A 25,776-nucleotide genomic window follows, 5' to 3' on the forward strand; every position below is an offset into this window, starting at 1 on the left:
CTACCCCTTCACCCACACAGTCACGGTGGAGATGACCATCTGGCCACATTTGGGAGCCCCCAGGCAGAAGAAGGGCTGCAGCGGCCCGGGGAAGGCGGCCTGGGCGTAGGTGTGCAGGTGGGACCCATCGTTCACGCTGTAGAAGGAGACCTCCCCGGCCTCGAAGTCCAGGAAGATGCCTATGTGGCTGGGTGGCTCTGTCAGCGTCACAGGAGTGGGGCCGGCCATCGTAGTGCACAAGTACTTCGTTCCCTTGGACAGCTGCACCACCCAGAACCCATTCTCGGGGCACTTGGGGACCCTGTCTTTCCGGCTCACGTTGTCTCTGCACACACCCAGGGCCCACAGTGCGTCCCCGGTGAGGTTCATGCCCACCTCCCAGTAGTGCCTCCCCGAGGAGAAGGTCTTCTGGCCCACGACACAGGGGTAGGCCACAAATCTGTCCTTGTTGTAGAACTCGGTGCCTTCAGGTGGGCAACTGAGGTAGCGCCTCTGGCGGCTCTCGTACAAGAGGAGGTAGGGGTACGCCGAGGTGGGGTCGGGCACCACATCCTCTGCAGATGGGGCCGGGGTGGCGGGGAGACATGGGGTGCCGTTCAGGGCCAGGGGTGACAGGGCCAGAGCCCTAGCGGGTGGGGTAGGGTGGGGCAGAGGGTGGCTCGTGGCCAAACGGTCCCCAAACTGCCCAGAGGACCCCCTCCCTGAGTGCAGCCATGTATCTGGGTTCCCTTATGGTCCTGCACCCCAGCTGTGTGTGGACACTGGTGTGGATAAGGAAACGGCCGGGGGTGCGGGGCCATTTGAGAGCTCAGCAGCGTCATCAGTGAATGGAGCCACCAGAGTGCGCGGCCAGAATCAGGCAGTGCGGTCTGAGGCCCCGCGTTGGTGGCTCTTCCCCCAACCCCGTGTGTCCAGGGGTGGGTGGAGCGTCACCGAGAGATCCAGAGTCAGGGTTCCCGGCCCTGGGCCCCCACTTACCTTGGAAACTTTTGAGCACCACTATCTCTCCGGGCACCCTGCACACCGTCCTGAGCACGGCCGGGGGGACAACCTCTGGGTACCGTATGCTGAAGCTGCTCTTCATCCAGGGGACACAACCTCATTGTCCCTCTGGCCCCACACAGGCCCTCCCCCACCCACCTCCAACGCCGCCACCTCGGGTGACCACATACCTGCCCAGCGGGTCCTTGATATCCTGCAAAAGACGGAGGGAGGGAGGGAAGGCGGGTGGGTGGGGGGAGCCAAGCTCTAGGCTGCCCCACCGCCACCCTGGCCCGCCCCTCAAGGCTGTCAATGCTGCCTCCTTCTTGTCGGCTGCCCGGGCACGCCCTTCCCCGCAGTCGGGCACTCCCGGCCTTCTCTGCCACGCTGGGCTCCCACACCCACCCGGGCCCTCTCGGCCCCGCCGACACCCAGGTCAGTGCGGAGGGGAGGGGCGGTCGGGGCTGAGAGGCACTTCTGCCCTTCCCGGCAGGTGAGCAGTCGGCACCAGCCTTCGCCTCCGACTCGGGCGCGGCCCACCGGGATGTGGAGAAAGGGGGACGGGGCTGCGTTGCACTTGGGTGCGGTGTGGGGACGCAGAGGGGACGGAGTAACAGACCAAGCTGCCTGGGCATTTTCTGGAGCCTCCTTAGGAGCCTGCAGCGTTCCCAGACGCCACCTTAACAGCTCCGGCCTGGGAAGTTACCAGGGATTTCTGGTTTCCAGTGGCCATTTCTCTGGTTTCTGCAGCACGACCCTAAGTCTTGGCACGGGAATCTCACGCAGTGACACACTTAAGCCTTGCTCACGAGAGTAACTACCCACCAGCCGCATGGGGCTTAAGCCAACTCAGTGAGCTGTGAACAGGCGTTTTTTGTTTGTTTTAAGAGGCAGGGTCACACTGTCACCCAGGCTGGAGTGCAGTGGTGTCACCATAGCTCACTGCAGCCCCGAACTCCTGGGCTCAAGTGATCCTCCCACCTCAGCCTCCCAAGTAGCTGGGGCTACAGGCACATGCTACCACACCTGGCTATTTTTTTTTTTTTTTTTTTTTTTTTTTTTGTTGAGACAGAGTCTCACTTTGTTGCCCAGGCTAGAGTGAGTGCCGTGGCATCAGCTTAGCTCACAGCAACCTCAAACTCCTGGGCTTAAGCGATCCTACTGCCTCAGCCTCCCGAGTAGCTGGGACTACAGGCATGCGCCACTATGCCCGGCTAATTTTTTTCTATATAGATTTTTAGGTGTCCATATAATGTCTTTCTATTTTTAGTAGAGACGGGGTCTCGCTCAGGCTGGTCTCGAACTCCTGACCTTGAGCAATCCACCCGCCTCGGCCTCCCAGAGTGCTAGGATTACAGGCGTGAGCCACCGCGCCCGGCCCACACCTGGCTATTTTTAAAAAATTTTTGTAGAGATGGGGTCTTGCTATGATGCCCAGGCTGGTCTCAGGCCCTTGGCCTCAAGCAATGTTCCCACCTTGGCCTCCCAAAGTGCTGGGATTATAGGCAGGAGCCACCGTGTCTGGCCCAGGCTGCTTTATAATAGAAGACAAACCATTACCCAAGTTAGGACAACTGGCAAATCTATCCAGGACAACCCACATGGTGTCAGGCAGGACCTCGGGTATCTCATATAGTGGTTGCCCGTGTCTGTGGGACTTTGTTTCGGTGGCCCTTCCCCCTGGGGCTGCATTTGGTCCCCGAGCTCATGTCCTCTTGCATGTACAGGGGTAGGGAGGTGAGCAGCCACTGCCCGACCCCAAAGGCCCTGCAATCCGCAAGCCCCCCTGCCCCCTGCCCCTGCCGAGCCCCGCCCCACACCTGCAGCATCTGGAGGGGCTCGCGCTGGCTCCGGTCTTCCAGCTGCAGCAGCAGCATCTCCAGGGAGTGGCTCTGCTGGGCCAAAAAGGCCTTGCTCTCCTGAAGCCTGCTGGCCATCTCCTCCTCCTCCTTCTTCAGTGCCTGGAGCAGCCTGCGCTCTTCCTCCGCCAGGCAGAGGCCCACCTTCTCAAACTCCAGCACGATGCGCTCTCTCCGCCTCCTCACCTTGTTCTGCGGGGGGCACCCCGATGTTGTGAGTGCTGGGTGGCTCAGCGCCAGGGACACTGGCATGTCCCCCAGGCGCCTGTTGACCCAGAGAAAACCAGCAGCTCCAGCCAGGGCCAGGGGCTGCACCAGCCTGTCACTGTGGTGTGACAACCCTCTGAGCCACAGAGGCAACTTCCATACATCTGAACATGCTTTACAAACAAACTCACAAAAAACTAGGAGGTTCCCAGCAACCAATCAGAGGGCTTCGGTTTACCTGGGCAGGTACAATAAGAAAGTCCCCTGTGTTTTAACCCTGCAAGGAAAGTCGCTCTGAAACACAATCCTGTTTTTGGTCTGTTTCCACCTTCTTCAGCCCTGTCGTGCTTATAAAGCCCACGTCCTCTGCTCAGCTCAGCTGAGCCCCTTTTTCTTTCTTTTTTTTCTCTCTTTCCTTCCTTCCCTCTTCTTTCCCTCTCTCTCTCTCTCCTCTCTTTCTTTCGCTCTTTCTCTCCTCTCTCTCTCTTTTCTTTCTTGAGACTGGGTCTCGCTCTGTCGCCCAGGCTGGAGTGCCTTGGTGTCATCACACAGCTCACTGCAACCTCCGACTCCTGGGCTCAACTAATCCTCCCACCTCAGCCTCCGGAGTAGCTGGGAGTACAGGTGTGAGCCACCACACCTGGCTAATTTTTCTATTTTTTTTTTTTTTTAGAGATGGAGTCTTGCTATGTTGCCCAGTCCAGTCTCAAACTCCTGGACCCTGACAGCCCCAGACACCTACCTGCCACTCATCTAAGGCCTGCTCCTCCTTGGCCTGCAGGTTCTCTGTCTTAGACATCTCCTCCCGAAGGAATTCCATGTCCTTCTCCAACTTCAACTGTGGGATGCAAAAAACCTCCGGATGTGGGGTCGGCGGTGCACCCACTTCCCACCCACAGTCTGGACTGTGCTCACTGAAGCTGTGTGCACACCACAGATCTTCCTAAGGAGGGGCAGGGGACCCCAACACACTGCCCCAAAACACGCCACTCCAGATCATTTTGTGCTAAAAGCAATTAAAGACAAGAGCAGGTACAAGAATCGCTCTAACCTTTGCCTTTTTCTGCCCAAAAGCAGGAGGGGGAGAAAAAGCCCAACTTGTGGAAGACACACGTCCTCCCAAGACCAGGAGAAAAGTAATGTTTTTATCACCAAAGGCAGGAAGTCAAAAGCTAGAGAAATCTGTTCATCTTGCTCCTCACACAATTAGTGACTCGGTATATGAGTGTGCATCTCTAACATGCTTCTTTGGGTCTTTAGCTCCTTAGAAAGGGTTTCCTGGTCACTTAAAACTTTTACTAAGTTCAGGTGTTCTTTTCCTGCTCATTTGTCTTCAATCAGTTTAATTCTCAAGGCAGCCAAAAAACCCTAAGAAGGGAGAGGTAATACTGGCCTACCCTACGCCATAATGTCTAGGCTCCCCTTGTCCTCCCGGACGCCCCCTGCCCGCCCGACGTGGCCCACCTTGTACTCCTGCGCGGCCTCGTCCAAGGGCCGTGCCCTGTGCAGGCGGTGCTCCTTGGCCTCCCTGCAGACCACACAGATGGGGCTCTGGTCGTCCTCACAGAAGAGCTTGAGGGGCTCCTGGTGCAGCCGGCACAGGTCCTGCCTCTGCAGGCCGGGGTGCTGCCGCGCCATCTCCGCCACCTTGGTCAGCAGCCGGTTGGGCCGCAGGTTCCTGTGGGGGGATGTCTCCCTGCACTCAGGGCAGGCGAAGGTGCCCTTCCTCCTCCGCCGCCCCTTCTTGCCCTTGGCCTTCTCCCAGCTCATCTGGATGCACTCGCGGCAGAAGTTGTGTCCACAGGAGGTCATCACGGGGTCGTTGAAGTAGTCCAGGCAGATGGAGCACGTGGCCTCCTCCTTCAGCTTCCTGGCAAGTTCCACGGCGTCCATGGCTCCTGGGGAGACACCGGGCCAGGTTGTCTGTGGTGAGGGACTCTGCGTGAGCCGTGACCCCCGAGTGTGCGCACTTCCTCTAAGGCCTCCTTTCCAGATGGGGACAGGGGTCCAGCAAGGGTATCATACCTGTCATTGAGGAGACACAAAAGCCTCGCTGCAAACTGCAAAGACCCTCCCTGGCCACTGCTCTCCAGTGAGTCTGGAGCCCACCCTGTCCCGTCTCTGGCTCCCCGGCTGGGTCTTTGCAGAGCATCCTGCCCAGTCACCCCCACTGGATGGCTACTCAAGTCCTCATCTGCCGGCCACCTGTGAGGTCTGAGTCCTCGCCTGCCTTTCGGGGAAGAGCCTGTTAGTCAGTTTAGGAGAAGCCCCCTCCCCTTGGAGTCTCCGACCCTCTCCACCTGTTGGCGGGCTGGGATCAGAGAGTCTCCCCTAGGGCAACACCCCCATGGCGGGAATCCTGAATGAAGAGCCTTCCAAGTAGTGCCTGAATAATTACTTAACAAAATCTCCGTACACCAAAGGAAGAAGGAATTGTCAGAGGAAGAAAGCTCTCTTCCATTAGGCAGGGAGGTGCAGTGCCAAAAAGACAAAAGTCCGTACACGCACTGCACGCACATGCTCAGTATGCACGCGTGTGTGCACAAATGCACATGTGCACACACAAATATACCCATGCACGCGCGCACACACGTAGGCAATCATGTGTGCATGCATGCACAAACACATGCACAGTCACGCGTGCACACCCATGCATACACACTATGCACAGATGCACACACGTGAACACACGTGAACACGCATGAACACGCATGCACGAGCACAGAAGTACACTCATGCACACAGAGGCACACACACGCATGCACACAGACGCCCTTTGAGTCTGAACACTTGTGACTCCACGCACTGGACGTGCACCGCCTTCGCCTGCCTGCTTCCCAGGGCTGCTAAGGGGACCCCCAAGTTAGAGGAGACATCTGAAAATGTGTCTAAACTCCGAGCCCACCCTTTCCCTGTCCGGTTCTGCAGTCCCCTCAAGCGCCGGCGTCTGGGGATTTCCTAGACGTTCCGGACTCTGCCCCGCGCTAATCTCAGAGCTGCTCGCACTCCGCGCACTCGGCGCCGGCCCTGGGGACCCGCGGGGCGCACCACTGCCCGCCGGGACAGAGCCAGGGCAGGGCCGGCGTCCTCCGGGCTCTGGGCAGCTCCGGCCCGAATGTCCCTCTGTGGATGCGGGGCTCGTCCGGGGGACCCGTGGTCAGTCGGCCCGCGGTTCCAACGCTGCCCGGTCTAGGCCGCCGGGCGTTGGCGCGGGTGGCCAGCACAGGCTGGGTCTGCCCCGCGGGGCGCGGGGTCGGCGGCCGGGCTTTGTGGCGTCAGCTGGGGAGGGGAGAGTGGGGGGGAGGAGTGCAGCCCACGGGCGGTGCCTCAGTGGCGCAGTGGCGCTGGCTGGAGGGTGGGGAGGCAGCAGGTGGGGCGCGCCGGGGGGAGTTTGCTGGGGGGTCGTCGGCTGCCCAGCGAGGAAGGCGAGAGGAGGGAGTAAAGGGGGGCTCCAATGGCTGGGGCGGGGCCTCCGGGGAGGGGAGGCGGGCGTCGTGGGGGGCCGGGGCGGAGCCGGTCTACACGGGGCTGGGGCTGCGTGGGGGCAGCAGAGCGCAGGAGGGGCCAGGGGGTAGGTTGGCCCGGGCTGGGGGGATGGAGAGGAGTTTGCGGGTGGGGAGGGGGTGTTCGGGGGGGCGAGGGGTAGGAAATGGGGCCGGTGTCCGCGGTGGGGCAGGCGGGTGAGGGCGGGCGGAGTCGGGGGGGGGGGATACCGCGAAGGTGGGGCGGGCGCCGGGTTGGGAGGAGATGCAGAGGTCGCGGGACACTGCGAGCCACCTTCCCCCCGCGCCCCCGCCCCCGTCGCTTGCGCCTAGTCAGCGTCCAGCCGGGGGTCTCAGGGAGGGGGCGTCCCACCTGGGGGCAGACCGGGTTCGGAGGGGCGTGGGGCAGGTGCGTACCCTGGAGCGGAGGAGGGGTTCTTGCCAGTGCCCTAGGTAATTTCGGCGCATACGCCGACCCCCTCATTCCTGACCCGGCCCTGGCCAGTGGCTGCGCATGCCTGACTCCTGGGCGTGGGGGGAGGACAGATGGGGAAACTGAGGCTCGGAGCATGCTGGGGAGCTGGGAGCAGCGGGTAGGGAAGGCCAAGCAGCACGGTTTAGCCATTTCGAGAGCGCGCGGGTGTAGACGGCTGGTTTTGGCTGGGCTGGCTCCGCTGGAGTGTTGTTTCTTCCATGGTCTCTCCTCACTGGCGCACAGGACGGGTCTGTGCACCGGGAGCGGGTTGGGGGCCCACACAGGCCGAAGTGTGGACACCTGTTGCGAATTCCTGCTTAACCCCCACCTCCCCCAGCCTCTGCCTGTCGCTTGTATCAGCGAGGGAATTCTGGGCTGAGGGTTTCCTTCAATTTAGAAAATAGAAAAATGTTGGTTTGTTTGAATCAGGATCCTAACAAGGTGATGAGGTCTTTTAGCACTTAGTATAGTTTCTCTTTTATTTCTCTTAAATTTTTTCCCTCATCTTTGTGTTTTTTAGTAATGCTGATGGGGTGGGGGTGCATAATGGCTTTCCTCAACCCTTCTAGGTTCTTTGTCTGGGCGACAAGTTATATTGCCATAAGGCAGATTAATGGGAGAAAAACCATTTGCACGGGAGTCCCAGGAAGTGTGGGACTCAAAGGCCAGAGGAGTGGCCTGAGCTACCAGAAAGGACTAGGAGCTTGGGGGCTCTGGGAGGTGGCCATGACAACTTTTGAGCACAAGAGAAGGATGCATCGTGAATAAAGGCTGTCATGTTACGCGTAAGAGCAAACTGACCCAGAGGCAGCTTCTTCCCGAGAACCAGCCCATCTCTCTCCAGCGTGGCGGTAAGCGGAGACCAGCCAGGCAGAACCCGCAAGGGCTGCTTACTCAGAGCTTATGGGTAACAAGGGAATCAGATGCCACCACCTGCTTTTGACAGAGACTCGGAGGCAGACAGCGTGGGAAAGACTTTTAGTGTTAAGAAGGAAGGTTCCAAGTGAGCCTGATGGAGACTGTTGGCTTTGGGAAGTGGAGGCAGCTCGCTGGAAGTGGGGCGTCCACCAGGTGGGTTAGAGCGGTGTATTCGCCTTCCTCTGGTTGATCCTAAGTCGGCAGCGGGGGCTAAAATTCGAAAAGCAGCCAGTTATTGATCAAAGCATGGCCAATCGGGACCCATGGTTGCAGGGGTTATTTTTTGGCTTCCTGGATTTTCGCCAGAGAGCGAGGTCTGACTTCCTACAAGTCCACCTTACAGCAGGCTGGCTTCCTGGGCTGTGTGCTGCTGCCCAGAGTTTTATTTTTATTTTATTTGTTTTATTTTATTTGAGACAGAGTCTCACTCTGTTGCCCGGGGTAGAGTGCCCTGGCATCAGCCTAGCTCACAGCAACCTCAAACTCCTGGGCTTAAGCGATCCTCCTGCCTCAGCCTCCCAAGTAGCTGAGACTACAGGCATGCGCCACCATGCCCTGCTAATTTTTTCCTATTCTTAGTAGAGATGGGGTCTCACTCTTACTCAGGCTGGTCTTGAACTCCTGGCCTCAAGAGATCCTCCCACCCCGGCCTCCCAGAGTGCTGGGATTACAGGCGTGAGCCACCGTGCCCCGCCAGACTTCTGTTTTTGTAGATTATCTGGGCCATTGTCTGTTTGTACAGGTGACTCCTCAACAGTGTATGAGTTAAGGATGCCAGGCCCCCTCACGGATATTTATTATTATATGATATAATTCATATGATATAGTATATTTTGACTCCCCCAAAACTTAACAACTGTCAATGGAAAAGAACCCAAACTCTATAAATTAATGTAAAGAGATTTATTCTGAGCGGAATATGTGCGACCATGACCCAGAGAGCCAGGCCCAAGAAACCTTGAGCAAGTGGTCTCACTATGGGTGGGTCACAGTTTTAGGGTGACAGGAATTACACATAAAGTCGTAAATCAATACATAGAAGGTGTACATAGGTCTGGCCTAAAAAGGCAGGACGTCTTAAAGTGGAGCTTACAGGTTATAGGTGGGGTTAAAGATTCTTTGATTTACGATTGGTTAAAGACATGGAGCCTTGTCTAAAGGTTTGGAATGTTTTAAGATAAGGAAGTCTGTTAATCAGAGACAAACCACTGGACGTATACCAGAGACTATATACCCGACTCAAGTAGTCTGTTAAGTAAATCGATGCCCTGCAGGTGTGGTTTAACCTCTATCTTCAGTGGTCTTAGGCCTGTTAATGATTTTGTATTTTATTGTTACAAAGAATAACTCCAAAAGGGACAGGGCATAACCAGGTGTGTCTGACCTCCCTTCTCCCCATGGCCAGAAACTCAGTTTTAAGGTTTTTTGTGATTTGGGGGGAGGGGGGTTCCTTAGCCAAGAGGGGTCCATTCAGTCAGCTGAGGGGCTTAAGATTTTATTTTAGTTCACACAACTAATACCCTACTGTTGACTGAAAAAGAAGCCTTACTGATAACGTAAACTAACATAAATAGTTAACACATCTTTTGTGTGTTATACGATGTATTATACACTGCGTTCTCACCATAAAGTAAGCTAGAGAAAAGAAAATGTTATTAAGAAAATCATAAGAAAGAGAAAATATATTACTGATTAAGCAGAAGGGCATCATCAGAAAGGTCTTCATCCCCCGGTGCTCACGCTGAGTGGGCTGAGGAGGAGGAGGAAGAGGGGGCCTTGGCCTTGCGGTTTCAGGCGCGGCAGAGGCGGGGGAAGAGGAAGTTCGAGTTTCAGTGGAGCCCCGCAGTGCAGACCCGCGTTGGTGGAGAGTGAGCTGCATATCCCTGTCTCTTGGGAGTGAAGCTGGCGTTACACCGAGGAGCTTGTCTGACCCTGGAAGAGTCCTGGCTTCTGAACCTGGCAGGTCACCAAGGAACACACGGAGAGCACCTGTGGTCCAGAGGTTTCCTGCCTACCTGTCCCAGGAGAAGCTCCGAGATGCGCCCTGTCCCTGGGGCTGCTTCCCTCGAGCGCTCGCGGTGTGGGAGCCTGGCCGGGCTGGGCCGTGCAGAGCGGCAGCCCCGGCCCCGGTGCCGGCAGGAAGCAGAGGGAAGCTGGGGACGCAGGTGCGGGATCTTAGAGGAGGCTGGATGGAGAACCAGCCCGCAAAGCTAAGGAGTGCCTGAGTGCTCGAGCCGTGGCCCTCGGGGTCTCACCTCGCCCTACCACAGCCCGATAAAGCTGGCACGTGAGCATCGGCAACTCGGTTGGTTTTGTGAAGTTGGCAGGAGTTCATGCTGGTTTTGTTCTGTCCACGTTTGCCACCGGCAGTCAGGGGAGGGCTGTCATTTCTTGGCACTATTTCCATACAGCTGTGGAGTCTCGGACCCTAATTAGGGAGGGACCCTAATGTTACATGGCCCACCTTGCCTAAGCAGGAGTCTTTCTGCTGTGACCCTGGTGACAGGCACCCACCTTCTAGTGAAGGAGATGCGTGCCTGTCCCCCATCAGGAATCTGGTGGAAATGGCCTGGAGGACTGAACCCCGACTTTTTTTCTTTTGCCCAGATTCCTTTCTAAGTGGCACTACAAACCATAAAATCTCATTCAGCAGGCGTTTGTGAACAGTGTACCGTGGCTCCCTTTCCAGCCCGACTCTGGAGCAGCACCTCACGACACACAGCAGAGCCTCATCCTGACTGGCTGCTCCTTTCTGCCCGTGCTGAGCACTCTTGCGACCTGTTGCCGACTAAAGACGCCCTAAAGCCCATCTATGACTTGTAAGCTCCTTCTTCGAGATGTCCCACCTTTTTGTGCAGAACCAATGTATACCCACCATGGATTGATTCGTGATTTTACCTGTCATTTCTGTCTCTGTGAATGTATAAAACCAAGCAGTATCCGGGCCACCTCAGGTGTGTTTTCTTAGGCCCTCTTGAGACTGTGTTCCCTGGGTTGCAGTCACTGATATTGGCTCAGAATATACCCCTTTAAGTATTTTGGCAGAATTTGATTTTTCCATCAACAATTTCCATCAACAGCCTTATGTCAAATGTCTGCAGCCCTGAAGCTTCAAGCTCTGTCTCCAGTGTTGCCCTTTGAAATAAGGCAGAGGACGGCTCCTCTTCTTCAACCCGATGCAGCTCTTCAAGTAGCCAAAGGTCTCCATTTCATCAACCCCCACCTTTCCCCAAACCTCACTCTCTGGTCACCAGGTTGTCCATTCTTCAGCCCTAGTATCTGCATGGCTGCCACCGTTTCTACAGGACCTGGTGTCCAGACTTCTCACTAACATGATTGCCTTTCCCTGTAGTCAGCACAGAGCCTGTATCTGGCAGGGTTTTGTTGCAGTGACTAACAGCCCCAGATCCCTGAGGCTCGCCACTGCAAGGGTTACTCCTCACATTCACAACACATGCATCACGGGCCTTGTAGGGGAGAGGAAAAAAAGAAAACAACTTTCCTCTACACTCTTATGTTCTGTGAATGGGACCTGCAAATTAAGCCAACCGCACCCCCCCCCCCAAAAAAAACAGATTATGGAGGAAAAAATGGCATACACATTCTCATCTTACATTTTGAATTTTATATTCCCAGGGTCTTCACAGCAAAGAAGTGAAAACCCGAAGAGGTGATTACACTCAGGAGCTTCTATACTATTTTAACAAAGGGCAATAAATTGTAAAAGAAGTGACTGAACAGAGGAAGAGGAGCTTCTAGGGGTAAATTGTGGTGAGGTGACTTGGGAATTTAGGGGGGAAACTAATAAGAGTTTTCTGTTCAGACTCATCTTGGTGGCATCTCTGGTGATGAATGTTTTCTTTCTGGTATGGGACAGGGGACACCTTTATAAATGCAAATGTCCTTTACAGAAGGGAAGTTTATGCCCTAATTTTAGGCAGAAAGAAGGAAGGCAGAGAACTCCTCATGTGTTTGCTGTTTCTCTGTTGACTTGAGTCAAAATAATCAATATGCCAAAGTGGCATGTTTTGGGGTGGCACAGCCTGACCCCTTCAGACTCCTGGGGGTGTTATGCAACATATTCTCACTCAGGAGGCCAGTTCATGGCCTGTGTCATCTGGAACATTGCCAGCAATGCGGTTCAAAACATGCCACCCTAAAATATGACTGTAGGAGACCAGAGTATGCTTCCCCAAATATGACTCTTGGACAAGAGGATTCTTTTGAGCTGATTTTTTTTTTCTTGTGGAAACAGCAGACACAGAAGATGCTCTGAAATCAAGGCAGAGTCATACTTTTGTCCGGGAAGTTTACATGTATAAAGGAGATCTCCGTCTGCAAGCCTGCCTCCCCTCTGCGCCTGGAAGAGTCTCCCACCGATGGAGAGGGCACTGACTCAGATCTGCATCACACAGCTTACCCTTGTTTAAGGAACTTTTCCTCACCACCTCCCATAACTGCCCCCACCCCCACTTCTTGGTTCAGGGAATTGCAGTTTTTATACCTGAAGTCAAGACACTTCTTGAGATTGAGTCCTAGAGACTTTACTCTCTGGGATTCCCCTACCTCCCAGGTGTACAGGAGGTGTGCTCGTTATTAAACATTTAGTTCATCTTTCCCTTATTAATCTGCCTTTTGTTGTAGGAAGGCCCAACCAAGAACTATAAAGGGTAGAGAGGAAATTATTTTTCCTCCCCTAGCACAGTCCTCAGGACAGGGGTCAGCAACTCTCAAAGCCTTAAATAAACAGATTCAGGATCTATGGTTAAAAGTAGAGTTTATTTGAGCATAAGATTTGAGGAAGGCCCCCTGAGAACGCAGACTCCAAAGGATGGAAGTTAGTGCTCCAAAGTGGGGGAGTTGGGGGCTCATTTATATAGATGAGGTTTGGGAAGTTTTACTGGGGTTTCAGCATATTCCGCACCAGGCTAGCACATGGCTACATAATCTGATTAGTCCAGGTGGCGTTCATTTTGGAAAAGGTGTATTTAACATTCCACATTGGGGTCTTTTGTGCCATCTGGTCTGAGTTAGGTGCAAGATAATGTCAACTAAGCTAAAATCTTAAGCTCTCCTGCTAGCTGAATGCACCCCCTCCTGGCCAGAAAACCTTAAAACTGAGCTCCCGGCCATGAAGGGAAGGGGAACTCGGACACGCCTCGTTATACCCCCTCCCTTTTAGAGTTTAGACAAAACGATTGACCAGCATTAATGTTAAAACAGATGGCAAGACTGACAAAACAGACTCTTTGTGACAATAAAATTCTAAATTATTAACAGGACCTAAGGCCAGGCAGGGCAAAGGTCAGATCAACTGCAGGCCATCAATCTCCTTAGCAGGTCACTTGTCTCAGTATATTGTGGCTTGTCTGTGATTAACAGACTTCCTTATCTTCACTTAAAATGTTCTAAGCCTTTAGACAAAGATTTATTTCTTTAACCAATTATAAATCAGAGAGTCGTTGAACCCATCTATATCACCAATAACACTCTCCTTTCTACTATGTGACTATCTTGGTGGTCTTTTAGATGACATAGTTTAATAAGAATGACATTTGGTTTTTGTCCCCAGACACAGAGCTCCTAAAACCCTCAGAATTTCCCGAGAGATAGGAATGTCTTTTGTTATTCATAAGGCGTCTCTTCCCATCACACCCGAGTCTAAGCTACTGAGGTGACTCAGGTGGGGTCCCCTAGATAGTCTCAGGAAGGGGCTGGTCACAGAAAGACCAAGAGATAAGAGGGTTGGAACTTTTTACTCCATACCCTGCCCCACCTCCAGGAAGGGGAGAGGGGGCCAGAGATTATGCTCTACAAAAAGCCCTCAAACTCATCAAATCTTGAACAACAGGATTTGATGATTCTCTGGGTTGGCGAACACATCGAAGTGCCCCAACTCCATGGGGACAGAAGCTCCTGTACTGGGGACCCTTCTGGAGCCTGCCTTATGGACTGGCTGTTCCTCTGTAATATCCTGTGTAATACACCCCCAAACGTAAGTCAAGTGTTCCCTGAATTCTGTGACTGTCTCTTCTTAGAAGGGCAAGGATCCCATCCACGAGGGCCCCACTCTCGTGACCTAATCACCTCCCAAAGGCCCCCCTCTTCAGGGCATAGGATTTCAACATATGAATTTTGGAGGGACACAAACATTCAGACCATAGCATTTTTTTTTTCTTTTTGAATCCTCAGTGCTTGAAACATGGAGAATCTTGTGAGGGAATGAAAAGATTTCTGAATAATTATCAATACTTGGAAGCAACCCAGAGGTTGTTCAGTAAGTGAATGGATAAACTACAATACATCCAGACAATGAAATGTGATTCTGTTCTAAAAAGAAATGAGCTATCAAGCCATGAAAAGACACAAAGAAATATAAAATGCTTACTACTAAGTGAGAGAAGCCAATCTGAAAAGGCTACACACTGTGTAATTCAACTATAGGACATTCTGGAAAAGGCAGAACTGCAGAGACAGTGTTGGAAATATCAGCGGTTTCCAGGGCATAGGAGGAGAGAGGCAGAGCACAGGGTAGGGGGCATTTAGGGCAGTGAGACGCCTCTGTAGGACAGTATAATGGTGGCTGTGTGTCATTATACATTTGTCCAAACCCACAGAATGCACACCACCGAGAGTGAACCCCAATGTAAACTGTGGACTCTGTGTGACAATGACGTGTCACTGTAGGTTCCTCGATTATAACGAATGGACTCCCCCGGCAGGGGGTGTTGAGAATGGGAAAGGCTGTGTGTGTAGGGGTCGGGTGTACAGGGGAAATGTCTATTCCTTTCCACTCAATTTAGCTGTGAACCTAACTCTAATCTTAAAATATAAAGCCTTTAAAAAATCAGTCTGGTTTGGGAGCCCCTCTGGCAGACCATCCCTGAGGGGGAGGCCACAGCAGGCGTTCCTGGAGAGCCCTGTGTAGTGCTGGGGCTGAGGGTGCTCCAGGGAGGCTGTGGAACATTCCTAGCTAGAGCAGCCCAGCGACTGGGGCACACCAGGAAGCTTCTAGAACGCAACTGAAGAGGCAGAAGGAATCTTAGGACCCTCCTATGGGCCTCACTGTCTGACCCTTCTTAAGGGGTAGCCCTTGGTGAGCGGCCAGCCCCACCATCCCAGCCGCCAGCCACAGGCTCCCCAGCAGGCATGAGCTGCCCTGTTCCCTGGGGCCATCCTGTGGTCTTCACATGAGGTGCCTGCTTCTCACCCCAGTCTGTGGCCTGGGGGTGGACACCTGCCCTGAGCTGGACCATGAACCCCTGGGCCTGATCATGTCACTGTTCAGCTCAGGGGGTTGCCACAGAAAAATCACGCACTGATGAACACACTTGCATGGCACCTGGCACATGGTGGGTGCTCCAGGTGTCCATTGTCTGTTATGGGCTGAATTTTGTGCCGCCAAATTCGTATGTTGAAGTCATAAACCCCAGGCCCTCAGAATGTGGCTGTATTTGGAGATAGGGCTTTAAAGAGGTAAGGTAAAATGAGGTCACTAGGGTGGGCCCTAATCTACTATGACTTCTCCTAGGAAGACAAGTTCTGAGAAGAGGAGATTAGGACACAGACACACAGAGGGACGACCATGTGAGGACACAGGGAGAAGAGAGGACCCCATCTACATGCCCAGGACAGAGGCCTCAGGAGGAACCAGCCCTGCCAACACCTTGATCTTGGACTTCCAGCCTGAGTAGTATTTCTTTCTTTCCTTCCCACCCAGGACAGGGACTTCATGAAGCACAGAATAGGAACAGCGTCCGGACTTGCATTTATCCCTAAGGAGTCTGGTATTGAAGGCCAGAGCCGACTTTCAACCCCAGAACACGGCTGTCCTCGAATACCGTCCGCCTTTGGGTAACCCTCCAAGGGTCTGTCACCCATCAACTTCTAGACACCCTAAAATTTAAAAGATAATGTTGCAGTGTTACAGGTTTTAGAATTTGTCTAGCAGGTTTTCTGGTCCTCACCGGAAGACCCCACACACACAGACAAAATAAATAAATAAATAAATAAAAGATATGACTTTCAGTTATGTGTGTGCTACTTAGCTGATAAAGCTTTTGAATTTTGTTGTTTCCTCGTGTTGAGGGGGGGAAAAAAAAGCTTTTGAATTTTGAGTCAACTGGATATAAACTGCACTCAAACTTCAAAACCCACTGTTGCCGACTGATGGCATTTAATATGCAGCCCTCGCTATTTATAAGAGCACCTTTTACTATCAGTTCAATACGGGCCTCCTTCCCTCAATTATAAGCACCTGGAGAGCAGAGCGGGCAGTGACAGGAGGCGATGGGTTTTATCCCCTCTGTGTTCCCAGCACTGGACAGTACTGGGTCTCTATTCATTTTACAAAGTTTTCAGTGATTAAACAATGCCACTCTGCACTAAAGGGAGAACAATCCTTACATCCTTATCCTCCCATACTGTGCTCAGGTCGTCCTCATATAAGTCCACCGTTGGGCTTGTGGCCTCCCTCGCCGGAGGTGGTCTCAGCAAGCGGGTCTGTGCGCATCCCCAGGGCGCCAACAGTGTGCTTGGTGTATGTTGGATAAGCCTGTTTCAAAGTGCCGGGCACACGGGCCATCAATGCCAGCGACTGCAAGGTGAGCTAGCTCAACTTCTAAATGAAGATAGGCCAAGGTAACAACACACGCAGCACTTGCTGGCCTCGTAACGTAACAGGAGATAAGGTGTAAGTTAACAATGCAAACTAGTAGGAGCAACAAACAGCCTGAACTCTACCGTGCGTGTGCGCACGCGCAGACAGATTCGCGGGACTTGTGACTAGAGTGAGGCCGAGAACCGCTAGCTGACCTGACCGGAGATGGGATAGGTGTCCACGCGGGTGTAGCCAGACCTCCAATCTGACCTAACTAGAGTTAGACTGGACTGGCGAGACTCCAGTCGCCAACCTCCTGACCTCCCTCAGTCAGGGAAGTGAGGGGAGTGGGAACCGCCCCCAGCGAAGCCCGAAAACATACATGTTACAGCCACTTTTATGATCAAGCGGGTGGCTCTGAAAAGAGCCTTTGGGGTGATAATGACTGGTGGCGGTGGGCGCACAAGCGGCCTAAGCCCGCTCCCCGCGAATGCGGCGTGCCAGCTGGATGTCCTTCGGCATGATGGTGACGCGCTTAGCGTGGATAGCGCACAGATTGGTGTCCTCGAAGAGCCCAACGAGGTAGGCCTCACACGCCTCCTGCAGCGCCATCACGGCCGAGCTCTGGAAGCGCAGATCAGTCTTGAAATCCTGTGCGATCTCGCGCACCAGCCGCTGGAAAGGCAGCTTGCGGATCAGCAGCTCCGTGGACTTCTGGTAGCGGCGAATCTCGCGCAGCGCTACCGTGCCGGGCCGGTAGCGGTGCGGCTTCTTCACGCCTCCCGTGGCCGGGGCGCTCTTACGAGCCACCTTGGTGGCCAACTGCTTGCGCGGTGCCTTGCCGCCTGTTGACTTGCGCGCCGTCTGCTTGGTGCGAGCCATACTTTCTGAGTGTTACAGCTGCTATCACTAGCTCTGCTTCTCCCTCAGGGCAGTCAAGCCACTTGCGGTGCCCGCTTTTATAGAGCCGACCGCGTTCCCATTGGCCGGCCCTAAAAGTGGCGTGAGGACAAGCTACGCTCTGATTGGTTCCCGCTTTGCCGCCTCTCCTTTATATTCGTGCCAGTTGCTTGCGGCCACCACAGCTAGCGCCAGCAAAATAGGGGGTTGACCCGGGGTAAGGCCAGGGCAGTGGGAGGGTACAGGCGCCCTCATGTCCTCTCAGCACTCCTCCTTCCTTTCTCCTGCCCCTGGCTGGGATGGGGAGAACCTTCTGGAAGCCAGAACTCGGCATTCCACCTTTACACGATGACCATGTTCAGTTTTCTTGAGGTAAACAACCAGGGTTAAAGGGATTCCCTCACCCTTTATGGCCTACAAAGAACCCCCTTCCCCATATGACTCAGACGAGATTTAGGATGAGATTTAAGAGGAAAAAATATGCATTTCTGGCATATTAACTATTTTCAATTAAAGGCATTAAAAAATAAACCAGCAGATGCAAGAAGCTCCCGTTGACCTTGGTGATGTTTTTTAAAAGCAGGGGATGAAATGCCCCTGTGGAAGATGTCCTCCTCATACTGGAAGGAAAGTAAGGTTCTTATCCTCAAGGATGGGAAGTGGGAGCTGCTGTGGTTTGGATGTTCATCCTGCCCCCCCAAAACCTGAGGCTGAAACTCGATCCCCGTGTTGGAGGCGGGGCCTAGTGGAGTGTGGGGGTCCTGGAGGTGCTGCCCTCACCATCCCAGCCCCCAGCCCCCCTGGTATGTAGGCTGTCAGCGAGAGCATTTGTGTCAGCCCTGCTGGAGTCGGGCTGCTTTTGTTGCTTAGGTAGCCACTGGCAGCAGATGCTTTGCATTCCCTTAGGGTCCCATTTTTGTCTCCCCTCCTGACTCTGGGCTTGCATAAGAACTTCACTTTGTCTGGAATCCACTGTTACTCTGCTGGAGCCTGGTTGGCGTTGTGGCCTTGTTAGGTCTGCAGGAGGGTAAACAGGTGGCAAGGAGGTGGCTAAGGGTGGAGAGCAGGAACCGAATTGTAGCTAGGAACCAAACTGAGACTAGGAACCATTCCCTGGTGGGACTATACATGGTAAAAAGTTCCTAGTAACCAAGAGCTCATTACCATCTAATTAGCATAATGTGGGTGGGGCTTTGTGGAAAATTCTAGAAAAGGTGCATGCGCAGAAAGGGAAACTGTTATATAACCTACCCTGTCATCGTAACCTGTCACGTAATCGCTTATGTAACACTAACCTGTCAATCACCCCCAAAGGCGGGAAACAGCAACCAATCCTGCCAGGGGGGAAGACAGGACAAACTCATGGGCTTATAAAAAGCAACATGTGCTCAGCCTTCTCCTCTTTCTCCATCCACTCTTGAGGAATGAGCTGTTCCACTCTCTCTGGAATGTATTTTCCCTTCGTGTAGCTTCCTTTACTGTTGAGGCTAAGAATACTGAGTTATAGAAATGCTGCCTGTATTTCTGGAGACAAGATTTGATTTCACAAGTCAAATAAGGCTTTGCCTTAAAGAAAATATAAATGTGTTAGTTCAAAAGCTGCCTCCTCTCAGGAGGGCATCTTGCTGGTCAGTAGAAGCTGCACTTCAAAGAGACAGCTGTAAACTGGACCTTTGGTTCTCACCTGTTTTGAAAGACAAGGCAGGCCTTTCCCTTAGAACCAAAAGGTTGCCGGAGCTGACAGGTAGACCCCCGGAGATGAGAGCTGATCATATAGATATGCTAATGCCCAAGCCGGGCCCACATGGAACCATCCGGTTAAAGTAATTAACACAAAGCACAGCCGATGTTGACTTCTGGGCTCATCTCTGTCTCCAAGAACACAATCACCGGAGCCAAGATGTCTCTGTTTGTTGCTAAAGTAATAGCCTTATCATAAAACTTAGAAGTTTGCCCCAAGACGATTTTATAACTCATTGTTCCCCGAGTTAGAGTTAGTTAAAGGATCTGTAGTAGCCTTTTAGGAGACTTTGACCCTAAAGCAAACTGCCTGTTAGTATGCAAATCCCGTTGCCCTTGGCAATAGGGAGCCTGTATGTACCCTATAAAATACTTGTGTGGAGTTTCAGTCGGGGATATATTTTATGCGGGTAAAATATATCCATCCGGATACCCTCCTTTATCTATTTTCATCAACTTTTACTTTATAAACTATATCTTTGGCTCTGTGTATTATTATTGCCATTACTTTATTTTTTATTTCTGTTTCCTACTATATTTTTCATCCTTTGCAATGACCCCTGCCTGAGAGACCTGATCGGAAGAAAAAAAACTCTTTGCGGGGAGCGTAGCTAACTCCTCGCACTTTACTTTCATTCTTTTGTGTGATAAACTGTTTGTATTAAGTTGCTGTGTCTGTGATCACTCCGTCATGGCTGACTCGGTACCAGTACTCATTGTCCACACTGGGACCCCGGGGGTCAGGGAGCATCCACACAGACAACCTAACAGCCAGGTGTGGGCGACAGGAAACACTCCACAATGCTGTGATTGAGTCTCAGCCTCTCATTGGGCCTGTGCCCCTGGGCTGTGACCTCCACAGGTGTGTCTCAGCTGTTTTTCCCCCTTTCCGTGTGACAAGTTAATTTTATATGTTTTCATAACTTACTTCAATATAACTGATTCCCTTTAATTGGTTTTTTAAAAAAAATTTAATGCATTTAAAAACATTCTGAGACAGGATCTATGGGCTTCATCAAACTGCCAGAGGGTTTTTATTTTTTTAATTTATTAACATCATGAGGCATAGTTGTAGATTTCCCTCTGTTGAAAAACTCTGGTCCTGACAGTAACCCAGCTTCATTCTCGCAGTGGGGAGTTGCCCGGCAGGTTGGTATTTGGGTTCCGATTGGCTGACGTCCTGTAGCTGTTTTAACCAATTAGAGAGCCGAACTGGAAGCAGCTGATTTAAATGTGCACTTTAATCCAATCATATGTTAGATTCGCTAAGCCCTCATTTGAATATAAGCCATATTAATAGGACCAGCTACGGCGCTGGCCTTTGCAGGGAAATGCGGTCTCTCCTTTTGAAGTCCGTTTCTAAACTAAGGAAGACTTGACCATCGGATGTGGCTTATGTTCAGAATGAATAGGGCCGGGTAAGAGGCTCTGAGGTCACATACTTCAGGTCCAAAAGTGTGCAGATCTGCACCAAGTTCCCCAGCTGCAAGGGAGCAGCTTATATATCTAGTAAAAGCTGGTTGGCTGAGTCAGCTCTTTTTGCAGGACTAAAGCTTGTGAGACACTCAGCTCAATTCCAACTGTTTGGATGGAAGAAGATTGAATTCCTGTATAGTTTGATAAAATAACCAATTCCATCAATAGAAAGCATTTACTTGAGTTCTCTATTTCACAAATGCTGTGGAAACAAGCACATTACCTTTATTTTCTTTTTATTTCTGCCTTTGTGAACAAACCAAGTTACTTTTTGATAGTAGCCAGGGTTAGTTTCAATGGATTCTAGCTGGCACAGGGGTTCCTTTTTTCTTTTCTTTTCTTTCTTTCTCTTTTCTTTTCTTTTTTTTCTTTCTTTCTTTCTTTCTTTTTTTTTTTTTTGAGACCAGGTCTCACTCTGTCACCCAGGCAACATAGTGATACCTCATCTGTATAAAAAAATTTAAAAATTAGCTGGGTGTCGTGGTGCCTGTCTGTAGTCCCAGCTACTCAGGGGGCTGAGGTAGGAGGATCGCTTGAGCCCAGGAGTTTGAAGTTATAGCGAGCTGTGATCATGCCACTGCATTCCAGCTGGAGTGACAGAGCCAGACCCTATCTCTAAAAAATAAATAAATGAATAAATAAACATATATTTCTAGTTTACCTAATCAGAGACTTGGGTCCCTGAATTAGTCAGCTTTTGGTGGTATGCTGCCAAGAACAGGCAATCCCACTACCACAAAGAGGCCCTTCTTGTCAGTGGGTCTGTGGGTGGCTACAGGGTCCCCAAATGAGAGGAGGGCTTGGGTATACTTCATTGCCCCTCTTATTTGGGGACCTCAAATGTAGGAGTCAGGCAATGGTATTCATCCCACCGGGGTGAGGTGGAGAGTGACTATTTGCTGAATGATATCAAATCTAAGAGAGCCCAGATCTTTGCCACAAAAATACACTATTCTTCAATTCCACATGCAACATACATTACTCTCTAAAGGTATCGGGATATGCCACTCCAAAGCATGCCAGTTTAGCATAGGGATTATTTTGAGTTGAAGGCCATTGGGAAGAAGCAGATACAAAAAAAGCTGCCTTCCCTCTGCCTAACAGCAGGACAAAAATTTGTGCAGGAGTCCCCTCCTCTCTCTACCAGGAAGGACACAAGTTAATCATCTGAGATGACTCTAGACCCTTATCAGCCAGGAGACAAAAATTATATGTATTTATGGCATACAATATGATGTTTTGAAATAAGTATGTATACATTGTGGAATGGCTAAATCAAGGTAATTAACAGACGCATTACCTCATATATTTATTTGTGGCAAGAACACTTACAATCTACTTTCCTAGAAATTTTCAAGTATACATTGTTGTTAACTACAGTCACCGTGTTGTACAATAGATGTCTCGAACTTATTCCTCCCCTGTAATTGAAACTTTGACCCTTGGTCAACATCTGTCCGCCCCCTCACCCCAGCCCCTGGTAACCACCAGTCTACTCTCTACTTCTGTGAGGTCAACTTCTTTAGGTTCCTCATATAAGTGAGATCATGTGGAATTTTTTTTCTATATTTGGCTTATTTCACTTAGCAGAATATCCTTCAGGTTCATCCCTGTTGTCCCGAATGACAGAATTTCATTCCATCTTAGGGCTGAATAGTATTTCATTGTGCGTATGTACCAGGTTTTCTTTTCCATTCACCCGGCGCTGGAAACAGGTTAAGTCCACGTCTTGGCTACTGTGAACAGTGCTGCAGTGAACGCGAGAGTGCAGGTATCTCTTCCACATACGAATCTCATTTTCCTTTGGGTGTCTACACACAGCAGTGGGATTGCTGGATCGCATGATAGTTCTAAGTTTTTCAGGAACCTCCATGCTGTTTTCCGTAACAGATGTACACATCATCACAATGACTCCGAAGATCAATGTATCTCCAGAGGATAGAAACCTACATCATCATTTAAAAAGAGAACGGTGACATAAAAGACAAAAATAGCCAATTCCCAGCTCTTCAATTTTGTCTGTGATACCTAATTTTCATTAAGAGCAACAGAAACTCCATGGGGTGTAGTTGAATTCATGTCTGGAGTCAAAAAATTAAAAACAAAACAAAAAACAAAATCCCATGAATGGGTCGGAAATAGCCTTTTGCTGTCCAAAAGCAAAGATGCTTCCAACAATCACACGCTATCCTAAAAGGACAAAACAGCCATTTATTTGAAAGGATCTACCAAGGGCCACAATATGATCATTTGATCATCAAACAGCAACAATAAAAATGCTTACTTAGAACATGCTTCAGTTATAAAAAGGAGAAAAGTTAACACACACAACTCCAATCCTAAAACAACAAAATTATGGAAGATTGTGTCGCATTTTTATTGATTTTGGTAAAAAAGAGTGCGTTGACCCACACAGGTGTTTTGTTTCTTTATGCATATGTCTGCTTATAAAGTTTAGCTGTGGGCGTGTATGTATGTCTGTAAGCAAGGAACGGGAACAAAAAGGAGAGTCCAGTGGCCCCGGGACAAATGCACTTGGGAAGGAATGGTGGAGCAGAGAGCCGGGCTTTGCCCAGGCTGCGCAGATGGGGGGACTAGGGATGTTCCATCTGTGCGCGCCCAGGAATAAAGGCGACCTGTCGCCCACCTCTGCCTAGCGCGCGTACTTTTGTAAAGATCTAGCAAAAGGGAAAAAAGGCTTCACTTTCAGGAGGAATAAACCGCAGCCCTTGGGAATACGCGATCCCCTGGGAAGTCAGTGACTTAAAGTGTGTGAAATCAGGAGCGTGTCCGAGGTTCTGAACACGCGGGGGAAGAGGGGGGACGCGGGGTCCGGGGGGACCCGGAGCGCACGCGAGGTCCCAGACAGAGATCAGCATCTGGAGACCCAGAGGCGGATTTTGCATCCAATGCCGTTAGGCCTGGGGCGTTTGAATGGACCAATGGACAAGCGTCCTCAGGCATAAATAAGGGACTCAAAGGCTTCAGCGTTTTATGCAGTGAGTCCCCAACTGCCGAGTGCAGGGAAACCGAGTCTGCAAAGCCGCAGCTCCGCCGGCCCCCAGAGGCGCGCGCCGGCGACCGCCCGCGCCTGTTCCTTGGCCCAGCACCCCTGCGCCCCGGGCTCCACACCGCGCGTGTCCCCAGGACGAAGCCCGGCTTCGGGGGCGCCGCAGGAGGCCGGCTGGAAGGGGCTCCGCGGCCCCGGGCCCGTGCGCCTTCGCGGCCAGCGCGGCCCGGGGTGTCCTAGTACCCCCGCACCGCACGCACCCTCATGAATCCCGCCGGAAGTGGCGCTCGCGCTCCAGATGACATCCAACCTAAATCTCCTCTTACTTTCCGCAAAGCAGCGGCGCACTTTCTCCCTGCGCCTTCCGCGTCCTTCGCGGTTCTCTGTCGTGTCCCGGAGCCTGCGGGGCGGGTGCCCGCACCCTGGGTCAAAGAGTTCGCGTCTGGGACGCTGCCCCCCACCGCCCAAACCCGGTCCGTTCCTCTGCACCTTGCGGGAAGGACCCGGCGGGGCGGGGCGCCAGCTGGGACCGCACGCCCCCTCCCGCCCTTTGTTTGCTGCGGGAGCTCGACTCGTTCCTCGGCCTCCTCCGAACAAAGGAGAGGAATCCCTCGCATTGGTTTTGGTTTTTTTTTAATTAATTCATCAAATGTCTATTTGACACCGACTGTGTGCCAGGATGGCTCTTGGCACTTGGGGTGAGCACATCAGATAAAAACGCCTGCTGGAGCCTGCAGCCGGGCGGAGGCGCGGGGGGCGGAGCGGAACGCGGCCGCAGCGCTGAGGGTCGGCGCGGGGAGGGGACGGGCGCCGGCGGCTGTGGCTGCGGCTGCGCGGGACCGGGGACGGCTTGGAGCCCGAGCCCGAGCCCGAGCCCGAGCCCGAGCCCGAGCCAGGCGGGCCCAGGGGCCAGACCGCCGGGTCTCGGGTCGGCAGCGGGAACCTGGAGCTGGGGAGTGGAAGGAGGAGTGTGGTCAGAGGTAAAGAGAAGGCGGCTCGGCAAGACTGGGGTTCGCTTTTACCTCTGGGGGGACCTCCATGCAGTTTCCACCGGGACCCCAGTTTCTATTCCCACCGGCCGCGTGCAAGGGTTCCACATTCCTCTCCCCTGTCTTTTTGACAACCGCCACCCTCACTCGTGTTTGGAGATAACTTCACGGTGGATTTGCATTTCTCTGATGGTTAGTGATGTTGGGCACCTTTTCACATACCTGTTGGCCAAACGGCATGTCTTCTGGGGAGAAAGGTCTACTCAGGTCTTTTGCCTAGTTTTTAATTGGATTATTTTGGCGTGTGGTTTTTCGTTTTGTTTTGTTTTGTTTTCACTACTGAGTTGTAGGAGGTCCTTGTGTATTTAGTATATTAACCTCTCATCAGATGTATCTTTTGTAAATATTTTCTCCCACTCTGTAGGTTGCCTTTTACTTTTGTTGATTTCAGCCATCTCACTTCTGGGTGTACACCCAAAGGAAATAAAATCATGATCTGGAGGAGATGTCTCCCATGTTCATTGCAGCATTATTCACAATAGCCAAGATACGGAAACAAACTAAATGTCTGTCGATGGATGAATAGACAAAGAAAATGTGGTATAGATAGATAGACATGATCATATATCATAATATATTATTATAATAAAAATTATGTGGCTCATACTTCAATAAAGCTGGGAAAAAATAAAAATAAATCAATAAAGCATTCTGAACAACAAAAAGATCGTGGCTGGGTTCAGTGATTCACTCCTGTAATCCTAGCACTTGGGGAGGCCAAGGTGAGAGGATCCTTTGAGCCCAGGAGTTAGAGACCAGCCTGGACAACATAGCAAGACCCCCCCACCCCTCCACCAAAAAAAAAAAAAAAAATAGAAAAATTAGTCTGGCGTGGATGAGCCCACCTGTAGTCCCAGCTACTGGGGAGACTGAGGTGGGAGGATCACTTAAGTCCAGGAGTTGGAGGCTGCAGTAAGCTGCCAGTGTGCCACTGCACTCCAGCCCAGGCCACAGAGCAAGACCCTGTATCTAAAATAAATTAATTAATTAATAACAAACAAAAAGATGGGAGCTTTTCCTTGGAAGTCCCTGTGCATCCCCCGGAGAATTCCCAAGAAGTAATCTGAGGTGGCCCACATT

At 51.8% G+C, this 25,776-nt stretch overlaps 2 protein-coding genes and 1 non-coding gene across 3 annotated transcripts; 1 reads left to right on the forward strand and 2 right to left on the reverse strand.

The window, feature by feature from the left end:
* On the reverse strand, positions 1-4,940 carry TRIM17 (tripartite motif containing 17). The gene is made up of 6 exons (XM_069467484.1): positions 4,512-4,940; positions 3,790-3,885; positions 2,802-3,032; positions 1,169-1,195; positions 979-1,078; positions 1-554 (listed from the first exon to the last, which is right to left on the reverse strand). The coding sequence occupies exons 1-6, from the start codon at positions 4,938-4,940 to the stop codon at positions 1-3; spliced, it is 1,437 nt and encodes a 478-aa protein (XP_069323585.1).
* Positions 4,941-15,841: 10,901 nt separating this feature from the next.
* LOC138383086 (U7 small nuclear RNA) lies at positions 15,842-15,901 on the forward strand. The gene has a single exon (XR_011233534.1). It is a non-coding gene; the product is annotated as a U7 small nuclear RNA (small nuclear RNA).
* Positions 15,902-16,992: 1,091 nt separating this feature from the next.
* Positions 16,993-17,403, reverse strand: H3-4 (H3.4 histone, cluster member). Its single transcript, XM_069467485.1, has one exon. The coding sequence runs from the start codon at positions 17,401-17,403 to the stop codon at positions 16,993-16,995; it is 411 nt and encodes a 136-aa protein (XP_069323586.1).
* Positions 17,404-25,776: the final 8,373 nt, after the last annotated feature.

This window comes from Eulemur rufifrons, chromosome 4 (genome assembly GCF_041146395.1).
Source record: "Eulemur rufifrons isolate Redbay chromosome 4, OSU_ERuf_1, whole genome shotgun sequence".
Lineage (NCBI taxonomy): Eukaryota > Metazoa > Chordata > Mammalia > Primates > Lemuridae > Eulemur > Eulemur rufifrons.